This window comes from Temnothorax americanus, unplaced genomic scaffold (assembly GCF_048541705.1).
Source record: "Temnothorax americanus isolate GAGA-0224 unplaced genomic scaffold, ASM4854170v1 Scaffold14, whole genome shotgun sequence".
Taxonomy (NCBI): domain Eukaryota; kingdom Metazoa; phylum Arthropoda; class Insecta; order Hymenoptera; family Formicidae; genus Temnothorax; species Temnothorax americanus.
The window spans coordinates 2,444,139-2,466,139 of record NW_027509275.1 but is presented as its reverse complement, the minus strand read 5'-3'; the positions used below and the strand labels follow the sequence as shown (position 1 = coordinate 2,466,139).

The following is a 22,001-nucleotide window of genomic DNA, read 5'->3' as shown; positions in this document are numbered from 1 at the left end:
TGATATTGATAAAAAAAATAATTTTCCGCTTTATATACGTACCTTCAAACTGAGATAATTCGCATTGGCAGATTCGCAGGCGATCGGTCCCGCAGTCTCTGGCTGTTCCAGCAAATACATTAGTATCTTTCCGGATAAAGTTTGAGCGGGCCATACAAGGAACGCTTCTGCTTCGACGATATCCGATGGGCCTTGATTGCGAATCGTATAATTGTGCGTCACCGCTGGTCCCAACTCGAGCTCCGTTGTAATATTCACGGCAGTGTAATTGTCGGGATTATAATAGAGATCCTTGGGTTTGCTCTCACCGTCGACGCGTACATCTGTTTCTATCCAGATCGGTAGTGACAAATGCTGGCTGTTATCATAGCTAGTGCTGGAATCCTCGGGGTTTGTAGTGTTGACGTGCATATCGAACTCGTAGATGGGCTTCATCCCGTGAGACGTCACGGGCTGAAGTAGCACCTTAAACTTTACCAGCTTTTTCTGTGGCAGTGGATTTCCGATATCACAACGTAGAGTATTGTTGTTCGATTGCTTGGGCGCGGAACAGTGAACGGGAATCTCCAGGGTCTCGACACGCTCGATCTTGATGTAATCGATGCCGGCCGGTAGCTGCAGATTGTACGTCGCCTCGAATGCGTCCTCGCCCGCATTCTGAACCAGGACTTCGAGTTCCAACCTTTTGCCAGATCCTAGCAAGTATCTGCCAACGTTCGACTTGACGCTGAGCTGTAAGTTGGGTATGCAGATGTTGTCAGAACCGCAGTTCTTTCTGATAGAAAGAGTATCCTTCCTGGAGGTCGTCGCGCCGAGGACTGGTCTTAGTGGCATTCTAGGATCACGACGACGATTATCCGGAATCCGTTCTTCCTCTAGACTCATACGCATCTCGGCGTCCAACGACGTTAGCTTGTCGCGAATGTTCGGAGTCACGTACACCTTTAAGAATGATGCCAAAGTTGTAAATTTTGAAAAAAGAAAGCATATGATATTAAAACTATTTGTCTACTCACCTGGACTGTGCGACAGAACTGGCGATCGCGTTCGACCGTGATCGTATGATTCATCGTATTTCTGCCCTCCAATTCCAGGAAAAACAATCTCGGATTTTTCGTCTTCTTCACATCGAGTACGTATTGTATATTGAAATTGTGCCTCGTGAGAACACCCTCTCCCGTGTATCTGAAGCAAGCCCTAAGCGGAAAGCACGTGACTCTGGTGTTGTCCGAAAGCGTGCAGTTCCTGTCGTCCAAGGAGATCAACTTGGATTCCGAGTCAAAGACCACGTAGGAGTCCATCTTGATCACCGGCCGTGATCTGGAGAACGAGCACAAGGTTCAACTTCGAAACTCGATGCGATCTAAAGACATTCGAGAATCGAAAGATGATCGATAACAACCTGAAAAACATTGCTGCCCCCGACTCGTATGCACCGACTACTAGATCTGGATAAACGTTGCCATCGAGGTCAAGGCCACCGGCCACGGAGAATCCGAAAGTCTGCACCGGATTGTCCAGATCCTCCGCGTGGATCACCTGGGAATACTTCTCCAGGACCCCGGTCCGCGAGCCGTGGTAGATGTAAACGGCACCGCGACCGTTTGGACCACCGTAGGGCGCGCCGACAACGAAGTCACCGTAACCGTCACGGTCGATGTCCCCCAGAGAGGCCAGCGACAAGCCGAAACGTCCGCGGTTGCTCTCGCCGTCCCTGGATAACGATAAGCTTTATCGCCGCGGTTCAACGAACTTGCGCGCGACGCAGGGCTCATTTAACCCTTCGGGTCGGAGTTAATGAACTTGCGGAGCAGCGGAGATATTGCAGCGCCTCCGCTCTACGGAGGAATTTTCTCTCTCTCTCTATATATATATTTTTTTAGATATAATATGTAATATAATATATTGTCCCCCTCTTTTCTCCCTCATTCTTTAAAGCACTCGTGAAAAGCTTCCTTACCTTGTGTCGAATTTGCGAAACTTCTCCGCACCATCGCCCTGATAGATAACATAGATTCTTCCGGTTTCGATGGTCATTTCCGGGTTATCTGGAACAGTGTACATGGGTGCACCGACTATCAGGTCATCCAACCCGTCCCCGTCTATATCGCCAGCAGCTACGGCGTAACCGAAGTAAGCACCCATTTGTTCGCCAGTGAGATTTCGAGGGTTCGTCATATTCGATGTGAAAAGTATGACCTACGATCACATTTTCGCGTCAGCCCACATCCTCAATGACAAAACGTATATTGCTCCCGTGGAAATTTTATCTCGATTTTGCAAATTTTGATCTTCGTCAATTTAAGTTTCACGCGATACGTACTTGCAATTTAATATATTCCTAAGAAATTTAATTAATTTAATTTTAGAGAGAATTGTTCAAAAAAATATTGCTCTGAGCAAGTGCCTGCATCTAACGAAATTTATCTCGCAATATTCCTCACGTTTATCGACATTCTTGCGTTCAGAGAGATATGTGCCTGAATTTTTTAATATTTTAATATTGCGATTATTTCTCTTTTCTCTTCCTTCTACATTTCCATCGTCATGCTTTTGTACTTCGTGTCTTTGTATTTCAACTTGTAATGCGATACTCTTTTACGCACCTTGCCCAGAAGATCGGAACCGCGCGGGACGCCAACCGCGGTACCACTATCTCCATTCCCAACGAAATCTCCCGTCGCGACGGAATAACCCATATAACTATCGTCCTCCTTCGCCGGACCCTCTTTGGTGAACATGATTCTCGATCGACCATTCAAGGGCTGCGAAAACGCTTGTCCTACAAAACGATTCCATGACGTTAGTAAAAGATATATCCCAGAAAGCGATAAGGATGCAAGTGTTTTCGTGACTGATGCGGCTTTAGTCGAAGATCTCTGAAAGGCTGTCGGCCTTTGCTGCAGTCAGAAAATAGCTCGCACAAAAAGCTTCACAAAACCTTGTATCGCGTTAAAATGCACGCTGTGCAACTGATTTGAATTTCCATCGGACGGAGAGCAATTTGGCATTTGACAGATAGTTATAGCAAATCGTTAAAACGGATTATTCTCCAAAATATTAATTTACAGAAGAAATCACATAGTCACACACACACATATTTATACAATATGTATGTGTGTATATATTTAATTTTATTTTCTAAGATTTTGTGAAAATAACATACGGTATAAACATAGGAATGACAAGCTTTTCTATTATTAATCTAGCATTTGTTCTCGCTATTAATGTCAAGCGATCGTCACTATGTAGCAACGTTGGCGCAAACTCTCGATTAAGGGTATTATAGCTTTCTAGTTGGATCTGTATTACCACGGCTCTTGCTGCATCTGTAGCTTGCTGAAGCTGTAAGAAGCGGGCCCGCACCTGTTAGAAACTTTGTCACCCACCACTTATTTGGCAGTAATTACAAAGAAACGGGGCATACTTCGCGTTAATTGTCGCAATAGCTGACTTTTAACTCAGGAAAACAAAACACAAAAACAAATTTCAATTTGATAGAAATTTTTAATTAATTTAATTCGTAATAACATTAAGTAATAACATTAACAAAGTATTATAACATAAAATATCAAACACAGAGACTGCGAATCATTCCAGTCACGTATGAAGAATGACTCAGGAAATTAATCAAATTAATTTTAACACATTTTCGAACTATATAATGGGCTTAGTTATGCACACTTTACTCATCGATTTTAATCATATAATTAATAACAAACGTAATATGTTAAGCACGAAAACAAATGATTGGAGTTACTGCCAAGCAAGTGCGAAGAGGGTGGAAAATACTCTCGTGTTACTTGATACCTGCCTCCGAGGACGATTTCCTGCGATTAATGCGAATTATTATTGCCGGCTTTCACTTCAGTTTTTCGCACTCTCGGAGAAAGCCGACAAGCAACACGTTTGTTAATTTGGCACGTAAGAAGTCGTCAATACGAGAGAATGGTAGCTTATTAGAAATGGGGGGGGGGGCGAATATGGGGCGACAGGGTAAGGGTGGAGAGTATTTTAATTACGGGGGACGCCTGCAAAGTGTTCGCGATACCTGATGCTTCGGCTTCGGTGACTAACATCGTCGCCACGAACTTCAACTTCATGGCGGTGGCGATTGAGTATATCTGACCTGCAATTTGTTAAAGGAAATTCCTCTCTGAATTATTAGTGAGATCTGGAGTCGCACGCTCTTTCTTTCTCTTTCTCTCTCTCTCTCTCTCTCTCTCTCTCTCTCTCTCTCTCTCTCTCTTTCTCTCTCTCTAATCGCTAATCAACATCCGCTCCTCCGTTCTCGTTCAGTCGCATCACCCCGTGGATCAGATAATTTTGATTGAAAAAAAGAAAAACAATAGATCACGTCAACGTTTTAGCTTAAAAGACAGATTCTCGGCCGGTTCACGTACGTCCTAAGATATACGGGCGTTATCTTTTACAGACGAAAATTTGATAAAGGACCTCACCTTGCCAGTAATAACTGCCCGGTGCTCCTATGAAGAGTCTCTCGCCACTCTGAAACAAGTAGAAAAGTAACTGTCAGCGAATTTCTTCACTCGTTGTGAGAAAAATGTTAAAACCAAGTCCTATTTTATTTCCAACACTTTGCTCGCATTCGCACAATTGTTCCTGCGTTATTTTCCTTTGTGGGAGAGAGAATTATCTTGCAAAGTAAAAAAAAAGCAATAAATGATACGCGTGATCGTCAGTGCCTCGGGTGCATAACAAGGAAACGCGGACGCACCCACAAAAGTCTAATTTTCGTTCTTTTTTTTTATTTATAAGATAATGCCATAGATAAGAGAAGGCAGGGCTCGTGCCCGCAAGATGCGATAAATCAACCGCTCGTACATATGCAAGTCGCACATTTGCTGCACGCGTTTGCACACAGTCGCGTCACGCATGTTAAACCGTACGAGTAAACCGCGGTGGCCTTTACGATAGAGACTTCTCGGTATACGAATACGAAGTGCCATCGTCTCTTGTGATGCATCAAGAAAAAAACACTGCGAGACTATAGCGAGATCGTTGGCATCTTGATCGGACGATAAAATATCGTGAGATACCGCGAATACGATACCTGTCGATGTCTCTATCTCATAAATCTGTGGTGCATTATGCTCTGTTGCGAAATATCCGCAGCATTCCTAACGGTTCCTAACATGCGGGGTGATTGAAGATAAAGATTTCTTTTTCACGAATCAGGCTTTACGAATTCGAATGCCCAACAAGATCTTTTGTGAGTGGCTTTTGCTCTGGTAAAATTTTAATTCGATAATTAATCACAGAGTTATGTAATCTTAAATTTACTCAAAACTCACGCAGAAAATTTGTCGTTTTTTTTTTTATTATCAAGAACCCAAAAGTGTAAAGATGTCGAATTGTGAAGACGGATCGACATAGTAAATGTGATAAGTACACGCACCAAGGGACATTTGCGCGGCATCGCGCACAGCATGCATTATTTATGACCGCAATATGTAATGGAAGCAACCGTGCTTTTGTTGCGCAACATCTGTCTCGCGCGTTAAATGCGCGCGAACCACCAGTAAGTCCGCGGCACAAAGACCGCTCGCGGTACGCGGCACAGCGTGCTCTTTTGCCGTCCGTACAAAAATATTAATCATCGCAAAACGGTATGCAACTGATACGCGACAATGGGAGCGCCAACGTCGTGAGACGTTAAACGTTCTCCAAAACGTATAACTCGCACAACGCCGGCGGTCCCCGTTCCGGAGGCGTGGAAAAATCGATGTACTGTTTCAACGTGTCCGCGAAAGGCAAGACGCAATGAAGGAGCCGCGCTTCGCGGGACGGAAAATGAATGTGGCACGGCCCGTGCAATAAAGCAAGAATTTCATTCGCCATATAGCCTCCGAGCCTACACGTCGCATTTATTTTCGTTTGTTTCCCGCGGAACGGGAATGTATATCCTCTCTGCAAGGAGAAATGAGTAACACTGTCCGCGAGATAGAGAAACCATCTCTCTCGAGAGTTTCACACACACACGGTACCGCCTCCCGCGATGTGAGACCTCCGTTGAATCGGTACGTGAGAACTCGAGTGGCTCTCGAAATTGTCGACGTACTCGATGCCTGTTGACCCTTTTGCGCCCGTCATTCCCATGCAACGCATCGAAGGTACTTGTACGGTTAGCACTTATACGAAACGGATACTGTATTCGACAGTCCACTGAATCCAAGTGAAATCACGGAAGTCCGCCCACTCGTGAATTTACACGAGGGAATTCTTTCGTTCACCTTGTCCCGATAATTGCCGAGAACAGTCAGATTTCGGAAAAATCTGACGAGGCGACCAGAAGATACCGAACATCGCGAAGAGACGAACAGCTAATTAATTTGTCTTTCCCCCTCATCGTCGGATTATCATCATCTGTATTGTAACAATTATTGCGTAGCAACTTCCGCGTATACGCAACCCTACGGGAAAAAATAAGAGTTTGTGCGTAGTGTCGAGGTCGCGACCCTGTAAACCAGCATACTCGATCGTGCATCACGATGCGTTTTACGTTTTACGTATCGTAACGGTGCACTCCCACGCACTCGGCTAACGGCGGTGTCGAAGTAATGAAGATTACGGCTCGCATACATATTAATCGACAGTCTACATGAATGATCGTGAGAGAAACTGAATGCGTAAGTACGCGATAAGATCATGCAATATGGATATGGCAACGGATTCAAAACGGAACGGGAAACGTTGGCTACTTTTACGCGATTATACTTTTAAATCCAGTTTGCGTTATCAAACTGGATTCCAATGCTCGTAGAATATATAGCGATATTAAAATTATAATTGTATGAGAATCGATAATCTTCAATATAATTAACAAATCTTCGACTAAATTCAATTTCGAGCAGAGTTTGTTTTAGTGGCATTTTTATGCAAAGTTTAATTATTAAGACATTTAATATTACAATAATCAGAAAATTATGCAAAAAAGTAAGCAATCAATTTCTATAAAGGACAAAATTAATCGATTCTAAATTAGCCAAAGAAAACGAATTAATTTACGAACAAATTAATTCATTGAAGAAGATCTGGAATACCTACTCTGCAAATAAATATCTGATTTTTTTTTTTTTTTTTTTTTTTTTTTTAAGAAAAACACCGTCGAACGATATAGACTTCTTTTAAAAATTCATTTGTCCAGATTTCGTGTGAATAGCGCCCGGATCAAAGTGTCAACCGCGCGACAATGTCGTTACACTCTCTTAAGACGCACCCACGCGTTGACGCGTTCGCCTACGCGAAGGATCCGCCGCTGCAGGGAAGTGAGGGAAGGTACAATTTCTACAGATCGCAGGAAGAGAGAGGGACGCGTTAATGCGAGTTGGGAAGAAGAGCGCAATGCGCGGACGAAATCGTGTAACACGAGATTCCCATTTTTTATGCGGTGACGCACTTCCCTTTGCGACACGCGATATCTCGCAATTGTGCGGTGAACAACGTTGCCAGGAGATTATTGGATTATAGTCGAAGTTGTTTTGCGTACGGACGATAAAATCGCGTTATTATTTTCTGTAACTCTAGACGCACAGGAGAGTTAATGAGATTATGGAGAAATGAACGATAATACTGGAATTAACATAACAGCAATGTATTAATAGCAATAGTAGCAGTAAAGAGATAAATTGTAATCATTCCACGATTATTATATTATTTTCGAGACATAATATATAATTTAACGTTTACTCGACACTTGATTAATCTACAGCAAAAATATAAATATTCTAATTTAAAAAACAACAGCAAATAATTTAAGATAATAATTTAAAATAAAACAAATTTTTAATGCGCGTGGACATAAGTGTAATCGATGAAATTATTTTGTTGTGATCCAACAACTGAAAGAATTTTTCTTCGAAGGATCTTCAGTAATGAAATCAAGAGATCTCTTTCTGAAGAAGAGGATTACCGAGGAATCGCGGTAGAAAGCGAACGGAGCCGTCGGCGCTCGGTGGCGAAGGTGCGCGTTTCACGAGAAAAAGATCGTGTCTAGTTTCGTTTTACTCTGCTTATCATGAGAAACGGCGGCCGTTTATAAGACAATGCAACCGCGAGGGTAGAGAGACGACCTCACCGGCGCGTAGGTGGCCTTCTTGCGGCGTCGCACGACGGTGAACACGGAACACGGTGACAGAACGAAATGTCCGAGCCTTAAATGGCCATCTGAAACTTTCCTGCTGTTTGCCTCTTCGCGACCGCTCGTCCTATTCCTCCGACTTCCTCCTCCGCAACCGACGGCGACGGCGACGGCGACGGCGACGGCGACGGCGACGGCGACAACGACGGCGACGGCGACGACGACAAGACATTGCGCCGCGTATATATGTGTATATTACGCGCGCTTTAAACGCGCGGACACAATGTCACCGTGAGGACGAGGAATCGTCTCCCTTTGGTGGCGTCAATTTTTCGCCTCGTCGAGACGTTCTCGAGTGACGCGATAACGAACGGTTGTCTGCCTTCGGTTTTGCGAGAAGAAGATACCGAAGTGTGAAAACAGATATACGCGAAGAGGTGATTAACATACGTCGACGGGCGCAGTCACGGATCTCGTTGTCATAGTAGAAAATCCATTTTATTATAACGTCACTCTTAAGTCACGAGGTGCCATTATCTTGTCGCAATATTGAAAATCGAAAAAGAAGAGACACACTTCTCTCGAACAGCGCTATTTTTTAACTTTGGCGCGTCGTAGGTATTCGTCGGCGAAGAATTACTACACATCACTGTACATAGATCTTTAGTTTTGACGTTCGAAGAATTTCCATAAACATACATACAATTTTTGTATATACCTAATACGGGTAAACTTCTGGGTATACAAGAGAATAAATATCGCGGGTACCCACAGCCGCGAAAATTCGCTTAGCGTGGCAATCAGAGGAGCGCGGCCGATGTAAATGCGGCAACTCGGCAACGTGAATTCCCCGGTTCCGGTAGAATTACAGCGTTTGTGCCGTCGTTTGTAACACGACCGCCGACGCAATCGCGGACTGCGTTGGTCCTAATGGACCCCGCGATTGCTTATCAGAATCCAGCGAAAACGCATCCGCCGCATTCCTCCTAGTCGGATCAAACCAGTCCACAAATCCCTCGCCTCTCATACGAAGTAAGTAAGGAAAACGTTACTTCTCGCCGAGCAAATTAACATTCGAGCAGTCACGCGCGTTACCTGAGATAAGATATTAAATAAGAAACTGTTTTAAGGTGTTGAGAACCAGGATATACATGCAACTCGATTAGTAAAATTAACATATATACCGTTCGTTCCAGCACTTCTATCGCGACTGCTGGAAAAGTATTTGATTACTCAACACTATTATATATTTTCCAAGATTTCAATTAATTCGTATCACGTTGACAATAATGTAGCCTTAAAAATCCAATTCTTTAATAAAAAAGAAAATATTATTAAATGTTATCTTTCAATTTTGTGAAAAAATTTAAAAAATTATGTTTTCGAAGCAATCATATTAATACTAAAACTTTTAAACAAAGCGCAACGAGATAGTTTTATTTTTTTATGCAAGTCAGCTATTAAAAGTTAAAACGAAATTCTGTTACTCGACTCCATGTTTTAAGGATCGCTTTGGGAACCACGTGCATTCGTGTGCAAGGGGGGATCAATGATGGACCAGATTCGCCGCATTTCGGTGCAATCTTTTGTTTGTCGTCTCGCAAGTATTATTATTTGCGAGTCGCGGTACGCCGTGCCAAGCGATTCGCATGATCCGCTCCGGGAACAATAGGGGCCCTCCTCGTCGGCCAAACAATGTCAAACATGCGATCGAGTCACGTGTACACCATATCGCGACGCGATAGGGTGCTCCGGCGCGGCGGCGCGGACGCAACCGGGTGCAACAGCCGTAACTTTTGTGTTCCGGCGCCATCCGTCTCTGGGGCCCTCCCAAGCCGGGCCGAGCCGAGCACGGAGGACGCAGAGCGGGCCGTTCTGCTCGTCGAACCCGAAAAATGCGCTTTTTGACGTGCCGAGAGGTGAATCAGAGGTCAGCCCGAGGCCGGCATCGGTCTGTCTTTCGGACCGCGCGACTCATGCAAGTGGGAAGACAATGATCGATGCGTTTCTCGCATGGAAAGTAATTAGGATAGGCAGTGGAATGATGGATTAAAAAACAGATGTGTGCACGTGTCAGGTAATATTTTTCTCTTCGATACGTGAATATCTTTATTTCGTAGACGTTAAGAAGAGGGGGGGTCGACCAAAGACCAAAGTTTATAATTTATACATGATTACATGTATTTTAAAATACATATATGTAGAGATATTTTTGAGAAGATTGTCATCTTCTCATTAATCTCTCGAGCAAAGTAAATAGATCTTCGGCCAAACTTTACATCAGTGTTGCACTAATATTTTTCATCCTCCCGTGATTTCTTGTCACACGCTAAACAGATTAGCCGGACAGTAGTAAGCAAATACATGCATTTGTCGTCCAAGTCGGTGTGACACGCGGAGACACGGTGAGCGCGCGCGGAAGAATCGAAAGGGGTCTACACGATGGTACCCCCCATGGAGCTGCGGTCGGTCCCCATGCTTATACACGCGAAAAATTTGCAACCGAGACAATGGCGGGGTCGGGCTGCGCCCCCGTCTACGCGAAACACGACTGGCACGAGTTGTGTTCTGGCGCCGATCGAAAGGGGTTAAGGATAAAACGGGAGACGGGGGAGATATGGGAGAGACGCACGCGGGCGCCGCATACGAGATTGAAATATAACCGCGCGGCCAAATATGTATGGGGGCCGCATGGTGAAATTTATATGCCGGCGTGCACACACGCGCCCATAAGTGTGCTGCGCTTAAGTGCACGCCAAATGCAGCCGGGAACCGGGAGATTGGAGCGACGACGCCGGGCAAGAAACGAGGCCCGGGCCCTGACGAAGCAAGAAACTGTTGCGAGCGAAGCTAACGCGGGATAAACGAGACTAATGCACGCGCGGATAGACGAGTTATCGGCTTTGAAAAATTGTAAATTGCATTTTTTTTCGCGGACCACAATCGCAATCATAACGATTTTATGAGAGTATAATTCGATGTCGAGCTAAAGCTGGAAAGACAGCTGGTTAACCTTTTTTTAATCAATATTTATCACAAACTTTTTTCTATTGTAGGTACTTGTATATGACGAATATTCGTGATGATTTTTTTATATAAAAAGCGTAAAATAAGTATGACAGATGTAAAGTTTGTCGATGATTGAAATAGCTATCAAAGTATACAATTTGTCCTGCCTTCTAAGCGTATTAATATTTTTTCAAACCCCCCCCCCCCCCAAAAGGTATATACAAAATATCTTCTAAAATATAATAAGTGATTAAAATACGATAATTGATTATATTTACATAAAATATAATAATTAATTTATGACAAATAATATAAAATATATTTAACATTCACTATCCAAAAAGACGTCACAATTCTTACCTAACAAAATACGAGATTACAATAAATAGTAGGAGAGATCGCACGGCATTATGCCAATCGATCCATGTCGAATCCAATTCAGATTTTCTCTTTGAAAAACTCAACGAAAGAATACGTTCAGACTAAAGAATCTCGAAGGCTTATATTTCAATCGTCGAATCGGGGGTCGCGTACGGAGTTGGACGGGAAGTCGGGTTGTATCGATTGATAGTGATCGGCTATCGATCGATCTTCTCTAGATCACCCACCGGATAAGCCGCGGTACCAGGCACGACAGAGGTTGGTACCAGCAGCGGTGGTTTAACGCGAAGATCGATGGTCGATTGCGTTCTCGATGGCGTCGGGAGGGCCCCTAAATCACGCTCATCGGGATTTAGCGTACGCGAAGACTCCTCACTGCCGTTCGAGTTGCCGTACAATGGCGTTTGTTTTCCGAAAAGAGAAATGGCATACGCATTCGATGAGAAATCAAATTTATCCGAATTTTGCATTAACTTACATTGCACTCGATATACTCAATTTTTGTTGTCGCACAACGAGATCATTATTCGTTATTATTATCAATAAAATTTGATATAATATCGACTATACATATATATATATATAAAATTAACAGGATAATTTTTGTTTTGATGACTGAAATCTTTTAATAAGAACCCCTTTCCTCGTATAAATGTAGTAAATATCAATTTGCGATACCACGTATAATGAGCGCAAAGTTAATGTCCGTATACTATCAGGAAGCTCCGTTTTAGAAAGTGCCCGCAGAAATTATTAGGAGAAAAAGAATGTGGAGAATGTCGGCTAGTACACCTAAAATTACCACATCTGCGGCGTATGCACCGTAAGCGCGAGCATACGCGATTGGGATTGAGCGCGGGCGGACATATTAACATTGAATGCTGAAACGGAGCTAGGAGTCGGGTACGGTCCGCGGCATGCATTAAACATCTGCCACATAGCCGCGCAATTCTGAATTATACATCCGTGGCGAAGATAGGCCGATTTGAGTGTCCGCGGAATTGTCCCACCGTGCTCGCTTATTCTTTGGCGATAATCGAAGCCGTCCCGATGCGCGATAACGCCGATAACGGCGCACCGCGCGCGAGTATGAGAGAGCTCGCCCGCGTGGGATTTCTTCACCGCAAAAGAGATTAGATCTCACAGTCGCTGGGTCACTGACGATTCGAAAAACCGATTGCGGCACGATAGAAGTGTGTCGTGTCGTAATCGCGCGTTTTGTGCCGCGATCTTGCTTTAATCGCGACGTGACTCGTAAAGCAATTTTGCTCTAATACGAACGGTAAAATAATCTTCCACCGACTTTCAAGTATTAAAGATGAAACTGCAGCTCGATACCCTCGTTTTATTTGAATTTCTTTACGAAAGTTTCTGTAATCATCTTATTGTGTTTTACAGACAAAAATACCACATTAAAAAAAAATCTTTCAAATTAGACATGTCGTCGATAGAATTTCCATGAATGCAATTACTTCTCTGATGAGTCTAAATATTCTTGCTACAAAGAGAAAGAAATTAAAATATGTGACCATAATTTATCACGATATTTAAGATTTTTAGATCTGCGTCGACAGGTGAAAGTTGCGGCAGCTACCGATTTGTCGATGGCTGCTGCCGATATTTATCGCAATGTCGCCGTCGTTGGGATGAAGTGGGCATATCGACGCGTGGGGATTGTGCAGGTGCAACACAAACATCCTACGTACGGAGACAGGCCTACCCGAAGATGCATCTCCGAAGTGAAAAGCGAGCAAAAGGCGCTCGAGACGCCTACGATCCCTGACCCATCGGGCCCAGCGATCTGCCGGGGGAATCGGGCCTTGAACAAGACAATTGTATACGAGAGAGAGAAAGCTGCACCCCGCTGCACCATGCGCGGATGCGTTACGGCACGAATACGAATGCCCGGAACGACCGGAGGTGCGTAAGGTAGGAATTCGCATTCCTGGCCATATTCGGCCCCCGCTCGCGTCGCCTTCTAACTCTTTCGGGACGTCGGCAACCACCGAGACACGCCGCTGTGTATTCACATTCGCGCGATGCGCTTTCGGTTGTCACTTGAACCGCCAAGTTACGCGTAGACCTTTGCGCGGAATACCGAGACACGAGACACGTTTGAACCGACATAGCTCCGAACACGTCGACAGCTCAAGATAGGTCAGCGGAGTCAAAGATGTTAAACGTTGAGGCCAATATTTTTCACATTGCGATCATGTCTCGCGCGTAAAAAAAAAAAAAAAAAAAAAAGAAACCGTCACAACATCCTCTACATGTTATAGACGAGAAAGTTGAGTATCGTTACTTACCTTAGACATCGCGGCTCCTAAACCAGCCTGACAAGAACCCTGCCTGTGATAACCCCAGTACCCTAAAACGGAAACAGACAATTATATCGTTTCATCCTTGATTCCTTCAAACAGAGACATCATATCTCGAGAGTACAATTTGAATAAATTGTTTCCTATTGCGCAAGCGATAATTCGTCTAGATCATTTTAGTTAGGGCAATAATAATTTTTCTACATTAAAAACTTAAATATTAATTCCAAAATTAGATACAATAATTTAACAAAATCGCAAAAGATATTGATAGAGAGTATCAATATATTGTAATAAAAAATAATAACAAATGTGTAATAAATATAGTAATAACAAATCTTTTTATCTGCCAAAGAAAAACTAGCATCTCAAAATTGTTTTAATAGAGAATGCAATTTTTTTATTGTATAAAGATAATTTATCACAGATGATTGATAGCACAGTTATTTAGATTTACAATAAACGAACTCACAGAGGTCAATATACTGTGGACACTCATATCGCATTGTATATATACCCGCATATAAGCGTTTTTGTGATAGTGCAATGATACAAATATGATACCTAATTTAAGAATAATAAAATGTTGGAACAAGACCCATATACATTTTTAATATAGACAGAGCAGTACACAACGGAAGCTAAAATTTATTTTTATTTATATTCCTTGATTTAAAAAAATGAATTCGGACTGGAGAACACACACATTCTGTAAATATATTAAATAGATGTGTATGCGCACGCGCGCGCGTTCTTGGAGTTCCACGCACTTTATCGACTAGGAAGTGAAGTGGCATCGCAGACCGGCTGCACGCACGAGCAAAAGTAGTGCATACATACACGCGTCATTAATCCCAGATCGATCTTCCGCCGTGACGCCTTCGCGATCCTTTTTCTCCGTCTCCGAACCGCCGTGACGAGTCGATAGTGCAAGCTGCACTGTTTTACACAACAGCGATCATGAATAGCGTGGCCCGGGAAACAGCCATCGAGTATCTACGCTCGTTAACTAGATAACGCAACGGCACTTTTAGATAAGCACTTTTAGACGGACGGTAATAACGGCAGCAAAGTCGAAGGGATCGACGCACGACGGGGCAATTATACTGAAATTCTTTCAGTTTGAAATGTGAAAGGGCTCTGCGCGTTTTTGTCCTACCGCGCGTTAAGACGAAAACGATTAATTGTCGTGCGATAACACAAAGAACTTTGCTAAAAGGAATTCCGTGCCGGACGAAAATCTAACGTAGCAACGATGTCGCGTTAATAGACGAAATCTAACGTAGCAACGGTATCGTGTTAATTATACGCGGAGAGTGTAATGCGAGCTCGTAAATTAAAAGAAAACGATTTATCTTAACTAAATACCTTAAAAAGATTAGATTGTTTCCTGAAAAACAACGTACTGAGTATGAATGACAGAAAATTATACCGGACAATGGACGATAATTGAGTCATCTGACAGAAATGCAATTATCTGCGCGAAGATTAATGATATTCATGCCTTTTTGTAATTATTCTATTCGAGATAGATAAAATCTTCTATTGTAATATTCGTGTGCTCGTAACTTATCGCTATCACCAATTAGAGACCTATCGTAATATCAGCATATCCAATAAATGACAAGAATCAAAAGATAATGGATCAATCTCGTCGACGTAATTACGATGTTATTACGATTAATCGTTGTAATTATTATCGATGAGGGTAAATCAGCGCTAACTCAAAGATTAATCTACCCAATTAACGCGAGGGTATAAATCCGTGGACCTCACAATTTAACGAGGAACAGCATTATACGGAAGTGACGAACAATCTGTGACCACGGGAAAAGATTTTACTTTCCGAAGAAACAGATTAATCCACATTAATATGTATTTTAATTAACTTTGGTAATTTTTACAGCCAGATCGACCGCTTCGCGAGGCGAATGGACGCGATGCAAGGAATTTACGGGTGCCGGCCGTTAACGCGTCGGTCAGTTCCGTAATTAGTCGCCGATGCTAACTGCACAAGTAGCAAATTATCAGGCCAGAGCCGGCTGACAGGGTCAGTGCCATTCAGACGCGGCTGCTGCGGCGGAGCGCGGCACGTCCGCAAGAAAATGCATGCGTGCTTGTGTGTGTGTGTGTGTGTGCGTGCGAATATCCGGTGGCTCGACCCGCAGAATCCGACCTTCTTCTACATATGTGCACGTACGTTATGAGCGCAGCGGCAGCGAGCGCTCTTGACAGCCGATCGGTCACTTTAGACGTGCTGTCAGTCACGCAATTACATCAATCCGGTCGCGGTCGCCTTCGTCGTCGCTGACGACAACGACGGCGACGAAAAAGTAGATATAAAGCGAGCGATCGGCGCCACTCGTCGAACATCGGTGACACGCATGTCGCTTCTAAAACAGTGGCGGGGCTCAATGTGCAAGCCGATGAAAGTTTCAAGTCACCGACTGCCAGAAAGAGTCTCGTGAAAATAATTTCACTCGGAGATGTCTGCCGATTTTATTTAACCCTTTCGATTTCCTATTTTCTAACAGAAATTTCTAATAGAAGTTGCATGTGAATAGAACTTGCATATTTCTTCAAATTAGAAATTAGTAGGACGCTCAAACTTCGTAATCGATTAATTTTTATGTGTAACGATGCTAATAGGATTGTTGACGGTTGTTATCGGCGAATCACGATAATGGTATCATTCGTGAAGTAATAAAGAGTGCGCGTTCGCGCGCGACCGCGATATCGTCGGTGGTCAATCTATTTATAATCCGTCTCGTCCTCGCGCTTTGCAAGGGTGCTATTCTCGTCGGTAAGAGGCCACTCCGCTTTCAAACTCGAGTCGACATCGAGTACAAGTGGAAGAGAGAAGCTTTTTCTCACCCAACAAGAAAATATTCACGATTTTCTCTCTCTCTCTCTGATGGCGAAGAGCCTCAGATACGTGTCGCGAAATGTCCCAAATATAAGACAAGTATCTTTTTTATGTGCGTTTTGATTTAAATGCAACAGCCGGACGCTAAGTCAATAAACGAGACGATGAAAGATTTTGAACTGAGGATGAATTTGGCCGTGAATGATTTTGACGAAGCGCATAATAAAGAAATCGGAGCGTTACAGGAGACGAGCTCGAGTTGTATGACCGCGCGACCCTTAATCGAGTTACGAGGAATGAATGGAGCTACTGTAATTCTTGTTCCACGTGCGTGTGTGCGCGCGTCGTCGGTGCGCGATTACATATCCTCAATATGCATTATCGGGTCACTTCTTTTATTTAGAAATAGGGCATCGGTCGCAGTAAAAATAAGCAACTTTTATTCATTTCTACATCAATTTTTCAATTAAAGTTAAATTCAATTAGAAAATTAGGATCTTTCAATCAAGACTAATTTCAATTAAGAAACTAGAATCTTTCACTTAAGAGTTCAATCAATCTCACATCACATAAACGCTCAAATATAGATAATAATTTATCATATTTTATGATAATTTCAGTAACCACAAAATTGATTAATGTTGCGTGTATTGAAAATTTATATCGGTAATTCAAGAAGAAATCCTTTCTCCAAAGGATCAAACGACGCATTCTTCCTTCTTATACGAAATAAAATACGCACGATATATATAATTACATATTTAAAAAAATTATTCTAATGAAACTGCAATACCGAGAGAGAAAGAATATGCTGCTGCTCGCTGGAGATCGGTAGCTCGATCGTAATTCAAGTAGGATTAAGTGCTAATTGGCCTCGTTAGAACGGTGCCGAGTTAGCGCCTTGGTCCGAAAGAGGCGCCTTCCAATTATTTTCTTTTTTTTCCAATTCCTCCGAGCCACTCGAGCGAGTGGGGCGCCTTTCATCGAGGAATGCACTTACTGTAAGTAATTCTCCATTGCTATCTTCCTTTTGTCAGTTGCGCACGTGAAAAATGTTTTTCTCTATACGTGCCACCCGACTTGTTCTTATTTGTTTCGAGACTGTTAAATGTAGTAACAAGATATATGGATAATAAGATATACAATTACAAAAGATAATCAATGAGAAAGCAACGGCGCAACTAACATTATAAAACGCGTTACAAAACGTGAGCTACTTTGCAGAACAATTCCTCGTAATTAATATTATTGGGATAACAAAACTTAAATTTCGCAGTTGTTCGTATAAATATCTGTAGATGCTATACTAGAACCCATTAGAATATTATGTATTCACCGCTTAACCAGAAGTTGAGGTTCAAAACAGGGTCAAAGTGTCGTTTCAGCCTTATAAGGTAATCAGAACAATGGACAATGCGATATCCGCGACCTGATTTCCGCGTAATCATGTTTCGTAAAAATTCTCTCTCCAAGACAGCTCGTTATCGACTACGTAATCATGCTTCTTAACTCGTTGGAATTGCCAGTATCGTCCAAGAGATAAGAAATAAGATATACTTTTACAAAATTCTCACCCTTAATATTTTCTATCTTTCAAATTGCAATGAGTCATACTTTGGAAAGAATTGTTTCACTATCGAAACAAGCCTTTTGTTTATACATTGTTGAACTATATGTTTAATATATCTTTGTAAAAAAACTGTTTGTGTTAAGAACTATTTCATACTATGTCCACTTGTGAACTGTTATGGCGATCTGAAAATTACAGATTAAAGTCACCGATAGCCCCGCTGTCGCCTCTGCTTGTCCAAGTGGACAACAACGGACGGGCAAACAGACAGCAGAGCGATGGACGTTTAATTCCAGAAAAGGCGATTATGAGCGACTTGATTCGACTCTGGCGTGCGATAAAGTAACGTCGACACGACGCTATAAACTCCGGGTGAGATCTAACGCCTTGCTAAAAAGACTCTACGATTCCCGGGAAAAGCGGCATCAAGCGGTTCGTTCGCTCGACTCGGCTCCTACAAATTGTTTAATTGCGCGGTCGTCGCGGAATTTCTGGACGATGAGCTCACATCATCGTCGTCATCGAGGCTGCGGGTTTGCTTCCGCACTTTGTGTTCCGCGAAGATATTGCTTCGGTGAATTCTGGTAATATTTATTTGGAAAGCTGCCAGGTCACGCAGCTAACGTCACCCTTGTAAAAAAGGGTTTTTTTTTTGTATTTTTTACAAAATCTCGCGATTAATTTTATACAGTCTTATATTTTGCATAAATTAGAATTTGTATATATCAATTGAATAAATCGATAAATATAACAAAGAATAAAATTGAGATTTATTGCAAAATCTCTAGGCAGATTGTATTAATTTAGATATAATAGTAAATTATTAAAAAAGCAATAGTTGTCAATTTTATTGCTAAAAATTCACTGCTCAATTATTCACTTATTGCCTTAAGATTCCAATTAATTTAATTATTCAATTGTAATTTGCGTTCAATTTAATGCGCACAGAGAGAACGGATATTCGAATTCTCCCTCAAACGACCGGAAGTGTCATAAAGCATGCGGTAGCGACGGGGTGGAGGATCGGTGGAGTCGACGAAAGCCGGTGGGGAATCGGTTGCCGAAATCGCTCGCGCGTGAGAAAGCGCGCGACTTTAATTACAGGAAAGTACGATTCTAAAAACGCGCGTCATGTTATTTGCGTCCCCAGCAAACAAAACTCGTGAGCTACAGAGCTACGCTAATATAGACACTACGTGGCTTTAACTGCGCACAGATTCCCATAAGATTTTCACAGATAAAACTTTCTAGAATTTAATTGGATTTAAGTAAAAAATTCGGTCCAATTTCCTCCAAAAATCATGAAAAATTTATAGAAAACCAACTTGGAATAAAAAAATGAATTTCTCCATTGGCTTTCCAGTGCGATACTTATTTGAGCTTGAATTTCTAATCGGAATCTGTGCGTGGAAAATTTTAAAAAATTTCTGTGGATTATCAGCAATAAACGTAGGAGTGTACAAAGAAATATTGCACGATCGATATCAGGTCGAAAACAATGAGTGGTTTACAACGCATTGCATTCTGTCTGTATCTGTCAATATTTCTAAGGCCTGGCGACAACTTGTCCCCGCATATTGATAACCATGAGATAAAAAGATATAGTACTTTTCAAGGAAAATATCAGGAGGTTATCAGAAAATACCAGTGTTAATATCGCGAGAAACAATAAGGACCAAACCTGGAAACTGAAAAGTAAATTTGAAATCGTCATATATGTTTGGAAATAAAATAAAGTATTTTCTTTCAGTTTAATTCGTGATTGCTATATTTATTTTCTATTTCCCCCCCCAAAAAAATCAAATCAAATATTCTAATATATAATATCTGAAATTGCTAAGCGTGGTTGCATTCCTGCAGGGGGGTACGCCATTATTTTACTCGCTGATGTAAGTACTGTAAAATCATCGCTAATTATTGGTTTGAAATCACCCAAGTCGGGCGAGACAGTGCCGACAATCGATATGTCCTTTGTCATTAAGACGACGATGCAGACCAACGTCGTCGGCAGGAAGTATCCTGTTACGTGACGTATTTACGGTCGCTATGCCTGGAGAACACGACCGTATGTCGGCTGCGATCCTTGTCGTGTCGCAGAGGAAATTCGTCCTCGTGAGATCCTCGGCGAGGAGGAGGACACGGCGGGAGCTACCCTCTTGCGCCTCGAGGACGCGTTCGACTCTGTCTTGCGCTTTCAAGAGTGCCTGTTTCACAAATGTTTATAGCACTCACGTCGCAAACGTGAGTTCCAGGCGCACAAAAATCTCGAAAGATATTTTTCTTTTTTTTCCCGCTCTTTCTCGTAAACCGAGCTAAATCCGGACGGCAACGCAACGCGACGCGCGCACTATAAATCGTACCGCCCTTGAGAGAGAGAGAGAGAAAGAGAGAGAAAGTTCGATACCGACGACGGGGAGAGAACGGTGAGAGTGGAAATTAAACATTCGCTCCTGCGTTGCTCTGTTTACTTTAGCGCGAGGTGAAGCTTTCGTCAGGGACGGGAAGTCTTCAGAACGATTTTTCGTTTTGTTAACAATTGAAGAGGACGGAGGCGTGTGATAAGATCGCGCGCTTTCTTCGGACAGCAGGTATTAAAATAACGCGTACGAGATGTTTTCGTTGAGATAAAGTATAGATATAGAGTAGATAAAGTCCTGCTCTTAGTTTTGTTTCATTTAACCTTAAGTGCGTAACTTTGCACATATGCAAAGCGACTTTTCGATGCTCCGTATATACTCTCCCTTGTAAAGTTCGAACTAAAAACGCGCGGCTTTGCACATTTGTAAAGACCCTTCTCTTGATACTTTCCCTTCTGGATGAGAACGCTCTTTTGGGCCTTTCCATGTGCAAAGGGTTCAAATTAGTAAAGAAAAATTTTCAAAATGTTTTTTTTTTTTAGGTTTTTTTAAACAGTCATTATTTATTTAAAAAATAGAATGCTACGAAAAATTGCGTATTTAAAGGTTAATAGATCTTGTCTTAACAGAACATTCCAGTGTTCGATTTATCGGTATGTCTGACGTTAAAGACAGATTACGAATGGTTTGATTTCCTTTCCTGCTCCATATATCATCAAGGATGTCAGAATTCGAAGGAAAGCGCGCAACTTTTCGGAAACTCACTCGTGCGACAAGGCGAGTATTCCTGCGACTCGTTGAAGTTATTAGCGACGACCCAGCACGTGCCCACTGGCTCTCTTCTGTTGCCCGCCGTGGATTCCTTGTTCCACCTATTGTCATCGGGATCGTACTTCGACTGCGACACCGAGAACCAGATGTACCTGGGCGCGCATGCCTGCGAACATAAAACAAAAATTGAACCGCTATTAACACGACTCTCGACTGCCTTTATCGCGAAGACGCGGTCGTTTGTGCTTTCTAACGATCGCTTCGATCGCAATTAAAACACGCGTCGTCCGGTCGTTAAAAGCGCTTACACATCGGGGAGGAAAAAAGAACGCGCGTACGACGAACTTGAAACCGCATGTTGCGGCATGTTTATAGTCTGACCTATACGTGACGGCATCACCGTCGACAAATCGCGCATTAAGGCTCGATTCTCACCTTCCATTTAACGTTGAGCCGTAGTCGCGGCCGGTGTAGCGGTATAAATCGCCAGGAAGATAGATTTCTACCATACACAACCGTTTCACAATTATCTCGGCGTGACCACAGGATTTTAGAATCTCCTCTTTGTAGCGCCGTAAAAGAGGCTGCGATAAATTAGGTGGGTTTTACGTTAATTAGTCTCGCGTGC

At 42.7% G+C, this 22,001-nt stretch overlaps 1 protein-coding gene across 3 annotated transcripts in view; it reads right to left on the bottom strand.

Annotated features, from left to right (window-relative positions):
- If (integrin subunit alpha inflated) overlaps positions 1-22,001 on the bottom strand; it is a 62,561-nt gene that overhangs the window by 2,605 nt on the left and 37,955 nt on the right. For 2 of the 3 annotated variants that reach the window (XM_077401227.1, XM_077401228.1), the window contains 9 exons: positions 21,368-21,539; positions 13,798-13,859; positions 4,461-4,509; positions 4,052-4,129; positions 2,607-2,782; positions 1,961-2,199; positions 1,403-1,714; positions 1,017-1,320; positions 43-942 (listed from right to left, as the gene is read on the bottom strand). In XM_077401227.1, the coding sequence (XP_077257353.1) occupies positions 43-942; positions 1,017-1,320; positions 1,403-1,714; positions 1,961-2,199; positions 2,607-2,782; positions 4,052-4,129; positions 4,461-4,509; positions 13,798-13,859; positions 21,368-21,539 (2,292 nt within the window). The remainder of the gene's footprint in view (positions 1-42; positions 943-1,016; positions 1,321-1,402; positions 1,715-1,960; positions 2,200-2,606; positions 2,783-4,051; positions 4,130-4,460; positions 4,510-13,797; positions 13,860-21,367; positions 21,540-22,001) is intronic. The other variant, XM_077401229.1, reaches the window with a different exon arrangement.